This window comes from Aethina tumida, chromosome 1 (assembly GCF_024364675.1).
Source record: "Aethina tumida isolate Nest 87 chromosome 1, icAetTumi1.1, whole genome shotgun sequence".
NCBI lineage: Eukaryota > Metazoa > Arthropoda > Insecta > Coleoptera > Nitidulidae > Aethina > Aethina tumida.
Genome location: NC_065435.1, coordinates 13532525 through 13545328, shown reverse-complemented (window position 1 = coordinate 13545328; position 12804 = coordinate 13532525). Strand labels below are relative to the sequence as shown.

At 23.7% G+C, this 12804-nt stretch overlaps 1 protein-coding gene across 1 annotated transcript; it reads right to left on the bottom strand.

Annotated features, from left to right (window-relative positions):
- Positions 1–3911: 3911 nt before the first annotated feature.
- Positions 3912–12804, bottom strand: LOC109599720 (proclotting enzyme-like). Its single transcript, XM_020015740.2, has 7 exons — positions 12681–12804; positions 9259–9572; positions 8161–8678; positions 7967–8102; positions 7770–7908; positions 4453–4598; positions 3912–4189 (listed from the first exon to the last, which is right to left on the bottom strand). Exons 1-7 carry the CDS (start codon positions 12784–12786, stop codon positions 4037–4039), a joined length of 1512 nt encoding a protein of 503 aa, XP_019871299.1. The 5' UTR covers positions 12787–12804; the 3' UTR covers positions 3912–4036.

Below are 12804 nucleotides of genomic sequence, written 5' to 3'. Positions count from 1 at the left end.
GAGTTATGTGATTTGTTTATGTTTGACTTGGAGGATGCTGTAAAACGATACGTCTTTCAATCAATATCTTTGTTTAATGTAGCAAACGAGTGGCAGTGGGCGTGATCTCTAAGAGATTCAAATATCATGTATCAAATTAACGGCATCAATCCAATTTATTTGTATTTGAATTAGTTCACTGATATCGAATGATGCTGAGTAAAGTGCACTTCAAAACAACTAAATTATTATTGGAATTTGTTGTTTTTTTGTTGTAGAAGTGAAATAATATCACAAAATTAATTTTAGAGATGAATAAATAAACTATTTTTAACTTGTTTACTTAGAAAAATTTATTTTGATTTTTGTAGTATTTTTTAACATGTACAGTGGAGGCCATAGTTATAGCAACTTATTAAAATATATTAGAAATAGAGGCTGTAGTTGGCTTGAATTGGATATCTAAAATATTGTAGGAATCTTCTGTTTATTATAATTATTTAATCATTTGTCGAAATTAAACTGTAAGAAAAATTATAACTCACCGTTACCAAGATCAAGAGAAATAAGAAGAGATGGCTGAGAGTTTACTGCTTCTATTTATTACAGACACATAAAGGTTTGATATACCCATACTAAAACTATTAAGCCTTTCATATTCTTTGCTTGATTTAGAATAAAAAAGATGCCCTTGATTTATTTTGATTATCATAGCCGTTTTTGATATATTTCAAATTTAATGTTTCTATATTAGAAAAATATTATTTCTTCAATTTTTGAATTTTACAGAATAATAGATAAATTTTAATATTTTCTACTAAAATAATTAAATTAACTTTTATATTAAATTAATATATAAATATTTTTGAATATCTTTTTTATATATTTGATATGTTATTTTATTAATATTAAAATATAATAATATCAATAAACCATGACATAACATACATTTTTGAATATATTTATTTAAAATATTTGTATTAATTTATAGATTTAAATATCCATAATTTACTTAATTCAAAAATTAAATATACAATACAAGTTGTATAATATATAAGTAACAATTATAAAAAAATTTATCAGTATCTCAGTATAATTAAATGTAAGTATTATTGATTAATTAAATAAAATATAATTAATATAATCTATAATAATAATAAAAATAATAATAAATAATATAATTAAAATATTTTAAATTATATACTGAAAATGTTTATAGTAATATAATAATAAATTTGAATTTACTCCATTTTAAAAAAATATTTATTGAACTCTTATCAAGATATTTCTAAAATAGATAGATTTGGGGGCAGTTAGGACGTGTCCAATAATGAAGAAAATCTAAATAAATTTTTTTCTTAAATTTTGTCATGAAAAAAATACTCTTCAAAATTAAATTTCAAAAAAATTTTTTAGTCATATTTCCATTATCTTCGTTCCAATTGTATTTAAAAATATTTATTCTATAATATATACTTACTTTTTCCATAATATAACAATGGCGTAGATTCTGAGGGTTTTCCTCTTTTTTCGCCATATTTTCTATGCCACTGAATATTTTTTAAAACAAATAAGCTTTTCATATTCTTTGCACAATGGAGAAAAAAAATGTACTTTTGATAAATATTGATTATTACAGCCGTTTTTAAAATATTTCAATTTTGATGTTTATATTAAAGAGAATATTAAATTTGAAATACCTTAAAAACGACAGTGATAATCAAAATTAATCAAGAACGTCTTTTTTTTTTCTAAATTATGCAAAGAATATGAAAGGCTTAATACTTTTAAAAAAGATTCAGTGGCGTAGAAAATATGACAAAAAAAGGCAAACCCCAGAATCTACGCCATTCTAATAATAAGGAAAAAGTTTATCACATTAAATTGTAGGTATGTATTTTAGGATAATACATACCAAATTTGAATAGGATTGGACCAAAGGTTTACTGAATTATGAGTAAAAAACATTTTTGAAATTTAAGGTGCTGTACTTTTTTCAGGAGAAACTTCAGCAAAAAAAAAATTATTGAACGTTATTGTACGTGTTCTAACTGGTCCCAAAATTTTATTTTTAGAAGTGACTTGTATATGAGTCAAAATTTATACAATTTTTTTTATTTAACAGAATATTGATGATTATTAATGATTTTTATTAATATAATTAAAAAATACAGTATAAAAATTATATTAAATTATTATTATGTAAAAATATTATTTGTGTCAATATTCAATATTTTTAAGAATATTATTTATTATTAATACTGTTCACTTATATAAGAGATATATCAATAAATTTGCTAAAAAATGTTCTTTTTATTAAACAAAAATTATAAAATCTTGTTTGCAATTGATACTAAATACTAAAAATATTAACATGTGTTACATTATAACATATTTTTGAATATATTTTTTAAATAATTTTCAAAATTAAATATCTAGAACATTAAATTCAAGTATTTTAACATTATGACAATATTTTAAAGTAAATAACAGTTATAGAAAAATGTAATCATTAAATTTAATTAATTAATTAATCATATAAAAATATTTTAAGGATTCTGAGGATTTTTCCTCTTTTTTTGTCATAATTTTTACGCTACTGAATATTTTTTAAAACAAATAAACTTTTCATATTCTTTGCATAATTTATAAGAAAAAAGGTACTCTTGATAAATATTGATTATTACAGTCCTTTTTAAAATATTTCAACTTTAATGTAACTTTTTTCTTCTAAATTATGCAAATAATATGAAAGGCTTAATAGTTTTAAAAAATATTCAGTGGCGTAGAAAATAGGGCGAGAAAAAAAAAGGAACCCCAAAATCTATGTCACTGTAAGAACAAGGAAAAAGTTTATGTCATTAAATTATAGGTATGTATTTTAAGATAATGCATACAAATTTGAATATGGTTGGATCAAAGGTTATTGAATTATTTCCATTTTTGAAATTTAAGGTCCTGCAGTTTTTTTCAGGAGAAACTTCAGTAGAAAAAAATTATTGAACGTTATTGCACGTGTTCCAACTGGTCTCAAATTTTGATTTTGACTTTTAGAAACTTGTATATGAGTCAAAATTTATATAAACTTTTTGTTTAACAGAATATTAATAATTTTAATGATTATTACTAATATAATTAAAGAATACAGTATAAGAAAATTATATTAAATTATTATTATGTAAAAATATTATTTTTTATTAAATATAACTGAATCTGGAAAATTATCATGTGCCAATATTCAATATTTTTAAGAGTAATACTTATATAAAAAATATATAAAATAAATTTGATAAAATTTGGTCGTTTTATTAAACAAAATTTATAAAATATTGTTTGTAAATTGACCATTTTTTGTACATTAGTATTAATTAAAAAATATTATAGTTTCTGAAAGAAAAATGTCTGTGAAATATTCAGTTTAATTATTTTCTTAATTTTAAATTATTTGCATCAGTCAAACATGGTGGAGTTTCAATAATGCTATGGGAATACTTCAATTCTTCTGACCTAGGCCCTCTTAGACTGATTTATGCACAGGGATATATTAAACAACAATTTTCTTCCATATATTGAAGAAATGATGCTCTTAATAAATGTGTTTCAACATGAAATCGATCATTGATGTTTCGTCTTGCCCATCCCCAGCCTCCAGACATCAACCCTTGAGAAAATTTGACATAAAAATTTAAATGAACTCATCACATCAATTCAAGAAGAAATATTGGGAATGGTCGAGTCTATGCCACCTAGGTGGGCCAAAATTATAAAACAAAAATAATATTATACAAAGCATTAATAACACAAATTTGATCATTAAAATTAAAGTTATTATATTTATGTCCAGCCCAATTCATACCATTCACATTGGTATTTTTGAAATAAAACTAGCAGTGATTTGTATGTAGAAAAATAATTTATTTAAAAGGTATTAAATAATAAATAGTACTGATACAATTAATTATAATTTATATGGCAAACAGTTATATTTATTACCTAAAGTTATTTTAATCTAAAAATATCAGCCTATACGAACATTTATTATTTAAACTGGAACGAATCATTTGATATTTTTAGTGATCCAAGGTAAGAACTTCTCTACCCTGGTGTACACACCCGGATACTGTCCCTTGCCGCAGCCAATGCCCCACGATACGACGCCGACCTGAGTCCACTTCCCTGAGTTCACCATCAACGGACCACCGCTGTCACCCTACAATAAAAAAGGGAGTTTGTTTCACATTTAACTACATAGTAGGTGCACCAACGAAACGAACGTTATTTGCAGTCATTGTAGCCGTGAACCTGTCCTATTACATAAATTTACAGGCACTTGAATCTTTGCTGAAATTTAAATACGAATTACTGTGCTTTTATTGCAAATAGCAGTTAAAATAACTGTTCTGAATACCGATCGGAAGACGTTTATTACCGCGTTAGGTTAAAGCTGAGCATACATAATAATATGTGACTTACACTGCAGGAATCTTTGCTCGCCTGGCCGGCGCACAGCATATGATCGACGATACCGCCGGGGGCTGCGTGACCGTACTTTTGTCTGCAGTCTCTGTTGGACCAGATCGGGATGTTCACTTCTTGGAGGATCGCAGGTTGTGGACCACCTTAAATACAACATACGTATTTTTGTAATAATATAATTTATAATTTTTTGCTCTGCTTTATATTTTTTTAACTAAACAAAAATATTTTTCCTCAAGTCTAATATATATGACAAAATTTACAGAATTATAGAATTTCACCACAATAATTAAAAAATACAATTTTAATTAAATTAGTTTATAAATATTTATAATCAAATTTTTTATATAATTTAATATTTTTTATCTTACATTAAAAATACTAAAAAATATTAACATAACATATTTTTGAATATATTTTTTAAATAATTTACAAAATTAAATATATAGATATAACTTTTTTAAATTCAATTATTTTAATATTATGACAATATTTTAAAGTAAATAACAATTAAAGAAAAAAGTTTAATTAAGTAATATTTCTTCAGTTTTTAAGTTTTACTGAAAAATTTGTAATATTTTTTACTAACTAAATTAACTTTTACATTAAATTAAGTAAATAATATTTAATTATATAACAATTGTACAAAAATTTAACTCGGTATAATTAATTGTAATAATTATTCATTAATTAAATAAAAGATAATATAATATATAATAATAATAATAAACAATGTAACTAAAATATTTTAAATTATATACTGAAAATGTTTATAATAATATAATAATAAATTTGAATTTATTCCATAATATAAAAATATTTATTGAACTCTTATAGAAGGTATTTCTAAAATTGGTAGTCCAGACTTGGGGGCAATTAGTTTTTTAACCCTTATTTCTGTTATCTTTGGTCCAATCGTATTTATTGTAAAAATATTATTTTTTATTAAATATAACAGATACTGAAAAACTATCATGTGCCAATATTCAATATTTTTAAGAATTTTATTTATTATATTAGATGTTTTACTAATGTTTACTTATATAAGAAATATATAAATAAATTTGATAAAAATTGTTGTTTTTATTAAACAAAAATTATAAAATTTTGTTTGTAATTGACACTAAATACTAAAAAATATTAACATAACACATTATAACATATTTTTGAATATATTTTTTAAATAATTTTCTAAATTAAATATCTAGAACTTTAAATTCATTATGACAATATTTTAAAGAAAATAATAATTATAGAAAAATGTAATCATTAAATTTAATTAATAAATATTAAAACTTTAAAATATTTTTTTTAAACAATATAAACAATATTTTTAATACAATTTGAAAATGTTTATAACAATATAATAATAAATTTAAATTTATTCCATATTAAAAAATATTTATTGAACTCTTATACAAGGTATTTTAAAAGAGTTAGTCAAGATTTTGGATTTCCTGAAGAAAATACTGTCCCTCAAAATTAAATTTCAAATTTTTTTTTTAACTCATATTTCCGTTATCTTTGGTGCAATTGTATTTAAATTTGGTAAGTATTATCCTAGAATATGTACTTATAATTCAATATAATAAACTTTATCCATATTATTACAGTGGCGTAAATTTTGAAGGTTTTTTCTCCTTTTTCGCCAAATTTTATACGCCACTGAATATTTTTTATAACAAATAAACTTTTCACATTCTTTGCATAATATAGAAGAAAAAAGGTACTCTTGATTAATATTGATTATTACAGTCGTTTTTGAATATATTTGAATTTTAATATTTGAAAAATATTAAAGTGTACATTAAATTTGAAATATGCTGCTGTGATAATCAAAATTAATCAAGAGCATCTTTTCCCTTCTAAATTATGCAAGGAATATGGAAGGCTTAATAATTTTTTAAAAATATTCAGTGGCGTATAAAATAGGGCGAAAAATAAAAAAATATGAAAAAGTTTATTCCATTAAATTGTAGGTATGTATTTTAGGATAATACATACCAAATTTGAATAGAATTGGACCAAAGGTTACTGAATTATGAGTAAAAAACCATTTTTGAAATTTAAGGAGATTTTTCAGAAGAAATTTCAGCAGAAAAAAAATTATTGAATTTAAATTGAAAATTTATACAATTATTTAACAGAATATTGATGATTTTTAATGTTTTTTATTAATATAATTAATAATATAATATAATTAAAAAATACAGTAAAAAAAATATTAAATTATTATTATGAAATATATTATTTTTTATTAAATATTATTAATTGATTATTATTATTTTTTTAATTTTAAATTATTTGCATCAAATTAACAAAAAAATAAAAAAAACTAATGTTTTTTATAATTATTTTAAAATATCTTTATTTTTTTATATGTATCATCTGAGAATTAAATAAATAAATATTTTATTCAAATATAATGCTCTAAGACACTTGAAGAAATAAAAAATAAACACGAAAATTAATCAACTGATTAGTTATTAAAAAATCCAATTAAGTAAAAATAAATAGTTGCAACTGTGGTAATTTAAAAAATATTTGTATCAATTAAATTATTTTCAGTAATTCCTGAAAGAAAAATGTGTGAAATATTCAATTTAATTATTTTTTTAATTTTAAATTATTTGCATCAATTAACAAAAAAATATATAAAAAAACTAATATTTTTATAATTATTTTAAAATATCTTTATTTTTTTATATTTAATATCTGAGAATTAAATAAATAAATATTTTATTTAAATATAATGCTCTAAGTCACTTGAAGAAAAAAAATAAACACGAAAATTAGTCAATTGATTAGTTATTAAAAAATCCAATGAAGTAAAAATAAATAGTTGCAACTATGGCAATTTAAAAAATATTTGTATCAATTAAATTATTTTCAGTAGTTCCTGAAAGAAAAATGTGTGTGAAATATCCAATTTAATTATTTTCTTAATTTTAAATTATTTGCATCAAATTAAGAAAAAAAATAAAAATAAAAAATAAATATTTTTTATAATTATTTTAAAATATCTTTATTTTTTATCATCTCAGAATTAAATAAATAAATATTTTATTTAAGTCACTTGAAGAAAAAAAATAAACCCGAAAGTTAATTAAATAATCCAATTAAGTAAAAATAAATAGTCGCAACCGTGGTAATTCTTGATTTAACTGCAATTTTTTTCATAATTTCATATTAATTACATAAAAATATTCATAACAGTTTAACTAAATAAATTTTGTTTTAATATATGTATTTTTTAAAACTATAATTCATTCAGATTAAAGATTGTCTGTACAAAATAAATGAAAAAAACTCACTTTCTCTTAAGCTTCCCCATCCGATGACCGTACCAGTTTGTCCGGCAAAGTCCCTACCCGAAGAAGGTAGACAGACTGGTCTGATGTTCTTCGTGAATTCCACCGGACTATCCAGCGTCAATATGGCGATGTCATTATACTGAAGCAATAAAATTTAGGATCAGCGAAACAAGATTATCGGCCAGTTTTCAGCTTACCAATGTCCGCGAATCGAAGCCCCTATGTCTGACCACTCGTTTCACTCGTTTTTCGATGTGTCTCGTTTCTGTGTGGGTCTTTATGTTGTGGTCGCCCAAACGCACCGTCAGACGGGCCACATCCCAGGAGCTCATGCTGTAATATCATATTTTATGGGAGCGTTTCGGGCTAGTTGGCAGGAGCTTGTACTTACTGGGCGACGCAATGGGCGGCCGAAAGAATGTGGATGTCGTCGATCAACGATCCGCCGCAGAATTGCCTGCCGCCGTTGAAAAGGGCGGCGATCCAGGGCCATTCGTTCACGTCCGCGTTGTGACCGCCGACGATCCTCTCCTGGTCCTGGAAGCCGTTCTTGGCGCCGCAGGAGCCGCCTCCGATTACGGGGGCTTCGGTGGCTTGTGCCGGAGGTTTGGTGGATGGTTTGGTGGGCTTTTTGGTGGGTAGGCTGGGGTACCAGGATGAGGCAATTTCGGTAACTATGCCGCTTGGTGGATGGGTTGGTAGTGGTGGGATTGTGTGGTGTGGTGGATGGGTTGGGAGTGGTGGCGGCCAGTTGGATACCACTTGGTAGTTGGGTCTCTTGGCCGACTCACTTCCTGGTTCGTTTTCCTCGGGAAATTCGACGTTCTCGATGATCGGCTCTTCGGTGGAGCCCTCCGGTTTTGGGTCATCGCTAGGTGTGCCGGGATTGGTGCAACACACTCCAAACATCTGAAAGAATTTGGCGAATGCTTCATTTATGTTTTTAATTTAATTGCTGGAATTCATAATGTCTCTATATTCGGTTTATTAGGTCACTGAAATAAAAAACTAGTTATGTATTCAAATTAAAACAGTCATCAGAGTGAGGTAGGTAAGGTTGACTCATTTTAACATAATTTGCGTTAAAACTAAAAATAATGTACCGCTTTCTTATTCTAGTTTATCAGATCTAATCTTCATTCTTCACAAAATTAATGTCGGTAATATATTTTATTGATGTAAAACGAGGCAATAAATTTAATTTATCATTAATTTTATACAGATAGTTCCTCGACAGCTATAAACGTTTTTTGATTTTATTTCATCTGGACACTGGACATTCTTTCGATGGTCGCTTCTCAGAAATGTTTACCAACAGTAAACCGACTACCTGATAAAATATTTACATCGACAGGTTTTTTTATACACTAATTAAATAAATGGGATTCACAAATAAACGAAATATTTGTTCGATTGGACACAAAATAAAATGATATATATATCTTTATATTTCTTAAATAAGTTGAATAACTGAAGCTAAATCACTTACTTGTCTTCCTTGGGCAGTGTAATAGCTGCAAGCATCGTACATTCCAAGCACCCAACTGTCCCAGCTGGTCAGATCTGGGATTTTGAAATAAGGGTAGCATTGCCTGAAAGACGTGCATTTTCCAAGTAGCCCTTTGCTGGTGATGCACGGACCCGTCGACAACGGATTTGTGGTCCAATCCTGCTGCTGCTGTTGCTGTTGCTGCTGCTGTTCAGCCACCAAATACGGGGAGTACGCTTGAAGAGGTAGTGCTGGTCCTTGGAGGAAGAGTTGTCTGGTGCTACGTTTCAGCTCGGTTGTTCCTTCTGGTTCAGCTGTAAACGGAATTAATTTTATTGTTTATGAAAAAAGTAGTAAATTAGTAATTTAATTGTGGAATAAAAATGATTTTTGGTAAATTTTCCTTAATTGTTATTTAATGATTCTATAATTTTGCTCCATGTTAAAGATTATTTAAAAACTTAACAACTGAATAATTAATAAATTTTCCTAAATTAAACTTTGTGATTAAAAATATACCCTATCTCTAAATATTAGTTAGATTTAATATCATAATTAATATTTTTTAAATATATTTTTAATTAAAATAATATGAATAAAAAAATATTAAATCTGTTCCTTTTATTTAAATAATAATTTCTAATATTATTTTAGTTTTAAAGTAATAATTTGTTAATATAAAACAAATAAAAGAAATTTTGAAAAAAAAAAAAAAATAAAATATTAATATACTTAATTTAATAATTTTAACATTAATTACATTATGTAATCCTTTTAAAAGATATATTTTGCAGTTAAACCATAAAAATTTTCAAATATATTAAAACATAAAAAAATAACATTTTCTACATTTTTCTTCAACAAATAATAATTTAAATAAAAATATAAATATTTTAAACATATTTTTCAAAAAGCAAATCAAGTATTTAACAAAACAAAATGAATACTAATATTGTTGTAGAAAAATTTTTTAATAGTAGTTTTAGTAATTTGAAATAATATTTCTATTATAAAAAAAAATGGAAACATTTTAGTTTAATTTTTTAAATAAAATTAAGTATAAAAATATTTAAGATGACAAATAATTATTTAACTATTGAAAAATTTGTCATTTAAAAATGCATTTAATATTTTTTATATATTTTTTATTTAAATCTAATTAAGCATTATGATAATATTTTTTTTTGTATTTTAAAATAATAATATTTTTGATGAATATCAAAATTTTGTAAGTAAAATGTCAATATAAATAAAAATTATTTTAGTACATTTAAATTATTTATATTTTATTATTATATTTTTAAAATATTAATTAAATTATTAAAAAATTGAAAAATTACGTGTCAAAAAAAAAAGTAAAAATTTTCAAATTTAGTACAACAATCTAAAAAAATATAAACATTTTTAAATAGCAAATAATAATTTAAATAAAAGTTTAATATTTTAAATATATTTTTTATAAAACATAAGAAATGTTTGACAAAGACATAACAATACAAATATTATTGTAGAAAATTTTTTTAATGATAGTTTTAGAAATTTAAAACAATGTTTATTTTATAAAAACACAAACATTTTTTAATTTAAATATTATTTTTTCTAATTATAAGAAATTTTTAATATGAGAAATAATCATTTAACTTTTTTTTATTTAAAAATATGTGATTAAGTTTAAATTTAACATTTTTTATATGTTTTTTATTCAAATATTCTAATTATATTTTTAAAATGTTTTAATTTTTAAAAAAATAGAATAAATATATGTTAAATAGTAAAATTTTCAAATTTATTAGAACAATCTGAAAGAAAAATACATTTTTTATATTTTTGTTCAACAAATAATAATTTAAACAAAATTTTAATATTTTAAATATATTATTAAATATGTAAAGCAAAACAAATGTTTGACACAAAATAATATTAATTCACTTATTTTAATTAATTTTGCTTTAAAATAATTAAATAATTCTCTTAAAATATATATTTTGTAATTAAACAGTAAAATTTTCAAATATATTAAAACAATCTAAAAACAAACATTTTCTACATTTTTGTTCACAGTCTGGAAGAAAAACATTTTCTATAATTTTGTTCAACAAATAATAATTTAAACAAAATTTTAATATTTATATATTTTTTTTTATAAAGCAAAACAAATTTTTGACAAAAAATAATATTAATTTACTTATTTTAATTAATTTTATCTTAAAATAATTAATTTTTTTAAAATATATATTTTGTAATTAAACGGTAAAATTAAAACAATCTAAAAACATAAACATTTTCTACATTTTTGTTTACCAAATAATAATTTATATAAAATTTTAATATGTTAAATATATTTTTCATGAAGCACCACAGATAGTTTTAGTAATTTAAAACAACATTTTTGTTATAAAAAGAGAAAAGTTTTAAATATAATATATTTTTAATAAAATAAGTATAAGGAATATTTAAAATTTAACTAATTAAAAAATGTATTATTTAAAAGTATATTTAATATTTTTTATTTAAATCTTAAAATCATAATTTTTTTTGTATTTCCAACTAATATTATTTTTGAAGGACGATAAAAATACATATTTGTTAAATAAATTAAATTTTATTAAAATTAATAGATTTTTAGAGAATTTTGGAATAGAATAAAAATATATTCGTTTTCTTCAAGAAGAAAAATTAATTAATTGGAACTATTTTTTATGTAAATGATATTGGAAAAATAATATTGATTTTTTATAATTTATACAGAAATATTTATTTACTTTTAATGGTGTACTTGAAGACATATAATTGGTTGGTCAAATAAAAGAATTGAGATATGGGCTGACCGTTTATAGTCGATCAGATATGTTAATGAGTCAACCCTAATTAAATGGCGAAGTATTAAGAGGAAAGAAATGTAGCATATCAAAACCCGGGTCTTTCGAGGTGAATGAGCTTATCGACCTTGACAGTGGCAATCAGCAAGGTAGGTACTTGCCACTTATGTTGCAGGTGGTACGAAAATTTTGCAGGATGAACCATAAACCATTTTGTGAACGCCTCGTATATCGGATTAGAATAATTCATGAGCCAATAGAGATTAGTTTGGACACACCGTGAATTTTAAGTGCGAAATCTAAAAGAGAAGATCAATTAAAATATGTTAATAATATGATAATCCCAGTCGATTTGTATCTGTACTGAACCAATTTGTGTAACTGTTTCCATCCTTCTTTTTATTTTGTTAATATGTTAAACATGTTTTTGCAAAGCCCAAATATTTGCACAAGAATTTTTAACATTGTGTGGGCACTACCGTTACTGCGTCACTGATTAAAAACCGCGGCGTGTCGTAAAACCAAAAACAAATTAAATTAACCATTGTTAATCTTAGTTTAATGACATCGGAAAATTCACTGAAAAATTAATTATCACAATACCTTCAATAACAACGGTGTCGTCGTCGTCGTCGTGGATGCTGTTCACCACCGAAGACAAGTAAACCACAAATAGTAAACACAAAAAACCAATATTACTCCTCCCCATTTTATTGATGGGCCCACA

What these genes read in the sequence shown, in the direction of transcription:
- LOC109599720 (XM_020015740.2), bottom strand. Translation starts at nt 12,786, where the DNA reads ATGGGGAGGAGTAATATTGGTTTTTTGTGTTTACTATTTGTGGTTTAC. An exon ending in ACACTGCCCAAGGAAGACAA is followed by an intron (nt 8,679 to 9,258) that starts GTAAGTGATTTA and finishes AAATTCTTTCAG; the next exon opens with ATGTTTGGAGTGTGTTGCAC. An exon ending in GCTTCGATTCGCGGACATTG is followed by an intron (nt 7,909 to 7,966) that starts GTAAGCTGAAAA and finishes TTATTGCTTCAG; the next exon opens with TATAATGACATCGCCATATT.